Source organism: Amia ocellicauda, chromosome 6 (genome assembly GCF_036373705.1).
Source record: "Amia ocellicauda isolate fAmiCal2 chromosome 6, fAmiCal2.hap1, whole genome shotgun sequence".
Classification (NCBI taxonomy): domain Eukaryota; kingdom Metazoa; phylum Chordata; class Actinopteri; order Amiiformes; family Amiidae; genus Amia; species Amia ocellicauda.
The window spans coordinates 13,309,251-13,313,337 of record NC_089855.1 but is presented as its reverse complement, the minus strand read 5'-3'; the positions used below and the strand labels follow the sequence as shown (position 1 = coordinate 13,313,337).

The 4,087-nt window shown below is 42.7% G+C and overlaps 1 protein-coding gene across 1 annotated transcript; it reads right to left on the bottom strand.

Annotated features, from left to right (window-relative positions):
• Positions 1-217: 217 nt before the first annotated feature.
• On the bottom strand, positions 218-2,111 carry sox1b (SRY-box transcription factor 1b). The gene has a single exon (XM_066706184.1). The coding sequence runs from the start codon at positions 1,668-1,670 to the stop codon at positions 639-641; it is 1,032 nt and encodes a 343-aa protein (XP_066562281.1). The 5' UTR covers positions 1,671-2,111; the 3' UTR covers positions 218-638.
• Between the last annotated feature and the right edge of the window lie 1,976 nt (positions 2,112-4,087).

Here is a 4,087-nt window from a genome sequence, read left to right as displayed (position 1 = left end):
ACTCATAATTCAACGCAATATCAGGATGTATTTCTTATGTTTCTGGCAGAAATGCATTTAGGAAACTATTTACACAGCCGTAGTATTTTTTTTTTCAACTTCTAGAATATTAAAAAGTATTTCACAATTTACAATAAATTTTACAACAAAAAAGAAATAATTCAGATACAGAAACTCACATGTTTACAAACGTCTGAATAAATGTCAAATGGAAAAAGTCTGTATTAACTTAAAACATTTTATTTATATTTGTACATAGCTACTAGGCTATGAGATATCTTGTCATGTTTTAAACTTCTGTCAATTTGCACATAAAGGAAAAAAGTGACTTTTTTTTAACCAACAGACTGATATCACAAGAATACCGCATGTGTTTCCAAACTTGGCATCGCCTTAGTTATGTGAACTAAAATGTAACACGTATTCCTCCAATGTGGACAAAATCATAAAACAGGAACCCATTCTAAAAGTCATTTATGTATGTGTAATATCGTTTCTAAAAGGCAATCAAAACAATATTTACCTTCAATTTACAAGAACATCAAAAACATTCTGTACAAAAGGTAGTTTCAGTGACAATCTAAAAAAAGAGGTAAATATTTGGTTATGTGATTTTGTATGCTTGTTGCAGTTTTCTCTTAAATGTGTGTCAGTGGAACTGTTCCGTTTACCCCTGTGGTGGTGCTCTGATAGTGCTGAGGCAGTGCATGAAGTCTGTTTTGGACTGACGGGTCACCTGCTTCTCCCGTCGGTAAATACATGCTTATCATCTCTCTCAAGTCCCCCGGACACGGAGCTCGGGAGTGAGTGGTAACGGGAGGGCTTACACTTGGCTCCGATTTCACCAGCGACCCCAGGGTGCCGATAGCCCCCGACGAAGCCACACTCGAGTTCTGGTGCTGTGTGTAGGAGATGCCCCCATAGCCCGACGGGGAGGCGCTCATGTAGCCCTGCGAGTTCGAGATGGGACTGTACTGCAGCGCCGTCATGTCGTAGCGGTGCATGGGCTGCGGGTTGTGCGGGTGGTGGTGGTGTGAGTGGTGGTGGTGCGCCCCGCTGCCCGGGTGCTGGCTGTAGGCGAGCTGCGCCTCCTGCATCATCGCTGCGGCCGCGGCAGCAGCTGCCACTGGGCCCGAGTAGGCGCCGTTTGCCCAGCCATTCATGTGCGCATAGCCAGTGTTGGCCGTGCCACCGTGACCCCCGGGACTCTCCAGCCTCTGTCCGACCCCCGCCGGGCTCATCCCGACCCCGAGTCCCACTCCCCCTCCGCTGCCGGCCCCTGCGGCAAGCAACCCACCGGCCAAGGAGTATTTGTCCTTCTTGAGCAGCGTCTTGGTCTTCCTCCGGGGTCTATACTTGTAATCCGGGTGTTCTTTCATGTGCATGGCTCTCAGCCTCTTGGCTTCGTCAATAAAGGGTCTTTTATCTGCCTCCGACATGACTTTCCACTCCGCGCCCAGCCTCTTGCTGATCTCAGAGTTGTGCATCTTGGGGTTTTCTTGAGCCATCTTTCGCCTCTGGCCCCGGGACCAGACCATGAACGCGTTCATCGGTCTCTTTACCCGGTCTTGGTTAGCCTTGCTCCCGTTGTTGGGACCCGTTTGCCCCGAATTCGTATTAGTCTGGGGTCCTGGGGAGTGCAAGTCCGTCTCCATCATCATGCTATACATTCACCTGGCTTTAACTTGTCAACCGACACAGATGAACATGCAGTCTCGGCGCTAAAGTCCAGTTATACTGCACACACCAGCAACCCCCCAAAACCGGGAAAAGGAAACACAAAAACAGAAATATAATCCAGAATGTTACTGAAACTTCGATGGACTTTTTTTTTTTTTTTTTTTTTCCAGGGCTTTTCTTTTTTTCTTGTCCACTGGCTTTTCACATCCAGAGTGATGAAAAGCGTCTTTGAGCTACTTTCTCTGACTGAGTAGAGAAGTTAATAGAGCCGCAGCCATATGATGCGGCTGGCAGGATTAAATGAGCTGCCGGCGGCCAATGGCGAGGCAGCGGCGGCGTGATTTGCATGGCGCGGGTCAGGTGACGTAGCGAAGTGAGAACTCGCGGTGGGCGTGGCTTGCCAGGGGGGTCACCGCCGCCTCTTACACGGAAGGTAAATAGCAATAAGCCATTTAGGATAAGTTTTTCCCATTAAAAAAATATAAATACAAATATATATATATATATATATATATATATAAAGACGACCGTAGCTTGAATTCAGGGCGATTCTTCATTCACTTCCAGGTGCGGAAAACATCACTTGAGCTAGTACAGCTTTGCTAGTGCGGTTTCCATGCAAGGATAGATGTGCTTAGTATTTCTCATAGTATATATATATGTATATATATATATATATATATATATATATATATATATATATATATATATATATATATATATATATATATATGAGAGAGAGAGAGAGAGAGAGAGAGAGAGAGAGAGTAGGCATTTTACTTAATATTCCAGGTTAAAACAAAAATTGAAACTCGTGTTTTAAGTTACAATTGTAGATTTATTATTATTATTATTATTATTATTATTATTATTATTATTATTATTATTATTATAGATAGAACAAAAACTAATTCTATATGGTAATTCCGACACTCCGAACCTCTTTGATTTTATTTTTCTCAGAAAGTAAACTATTTCCTGGCTACTGTTTCAACTGAAAATGTATATTAATAAGAGAGCCATACGTAAGTATTATTCTAACATTGCATTTTCCCTGCCTATGTAGGCCTAAATAGGCCTATGTTATATCTACATGTTAACTCAATATTTTAATTTGAACATATCAAAAAAGAGGACAAAGCACAACTTTATTGTATACTGGCAATTGCATGTTTAGCAGCCTAATTGATTGATTGATTGGTAAATGCACGCGTGTTTAATTGTGGCGCAGACGGGCTACTCCGCGCACGACGGGCTTTGTGTGGATACAGTTGCTGACTAATGATGTAAAGTAAATATAGCCCAGAGGAAGACCGCACACAACACGCAGGCCTGTTTCAGTATAATAGCTCCGTTTTGTGTGATTCAACTATCTGAATCCCATCCCTTAGTATTAGAGTATTTTAGAATAACCTCCACCGTTGTACGATAGGCTAATAGATATACAATTTGGAGATGCTTTGATGAGTCTTTAACTGTACCCTTTACAGCCCACATGCGCTGCAGCAATATGGGGATCCGTCTAAAAATACACAAGTGGAAACAAGACACCGAGAGGGCTCAATGTGCCGCTTATAAAGGTGTCTTGGTTGTGGGCTGTGTGCGCAGTGAGGGTCTCGGCGCAAATCGCAGCCACAGGTGCGCCTTGTTGTGCGGTTGCTAAGGAACGGTGCCTGACGCCCCCTGCACGTGCCGGCCGAGCCCCCTTTGTCCGGCGGCGGCGCGAGCGGGATGGAGGTGCACAAATCAGCGCTGCGCGCAGAGCACATAGTGCCCACCAAAGACACAGAGGCTGGGCTGCCTAGGCTGTTTAGAAAGATGCGTATGGGATATATGTATATATTGCAATGGGACAGCATGATCAAATCATCTAATTGTAAAAAGAAGCACCTGGATACATGAATACAATACAATAAATAATAGAATAGTGTGCAATTCAAAAGCATGTGTTTTAAAGGCTTACAATTTAAGATTATGATTATTATTACATATTCCTGTTTCTTCTCACTGGGTTTATATTACATAAAGGACAAAGAACATCGAGGAAATCACTCCTCAGTCTTACGTTAAGATATAGCACCGGACTTGTGTGTGATCATGCAATCTTTAGAAGTTTCCCCAAAACACAGAAAGCATTACGTGTATGCTAGCGCAAATAAAAACTGGAGACAACGAAAATAAATTCGGTTAACATATTTGAAGCTCGTATGGGTTAAAAAAAAAATCAAATCAAATAATTAAATTAAAGTGAATCTCAGCTTTTCATATTTAAATCTTTTTAAGCAAATCTCTCTGGCTGATATATCTGTGTAACTGCAAAAGCGCAAGGCTCATCCAAGATCCAAGAGTCAACCCTGCAGCTAACATCAAATTAATTGCAAGCAGGCCGTAGCCAAAATATCAACGA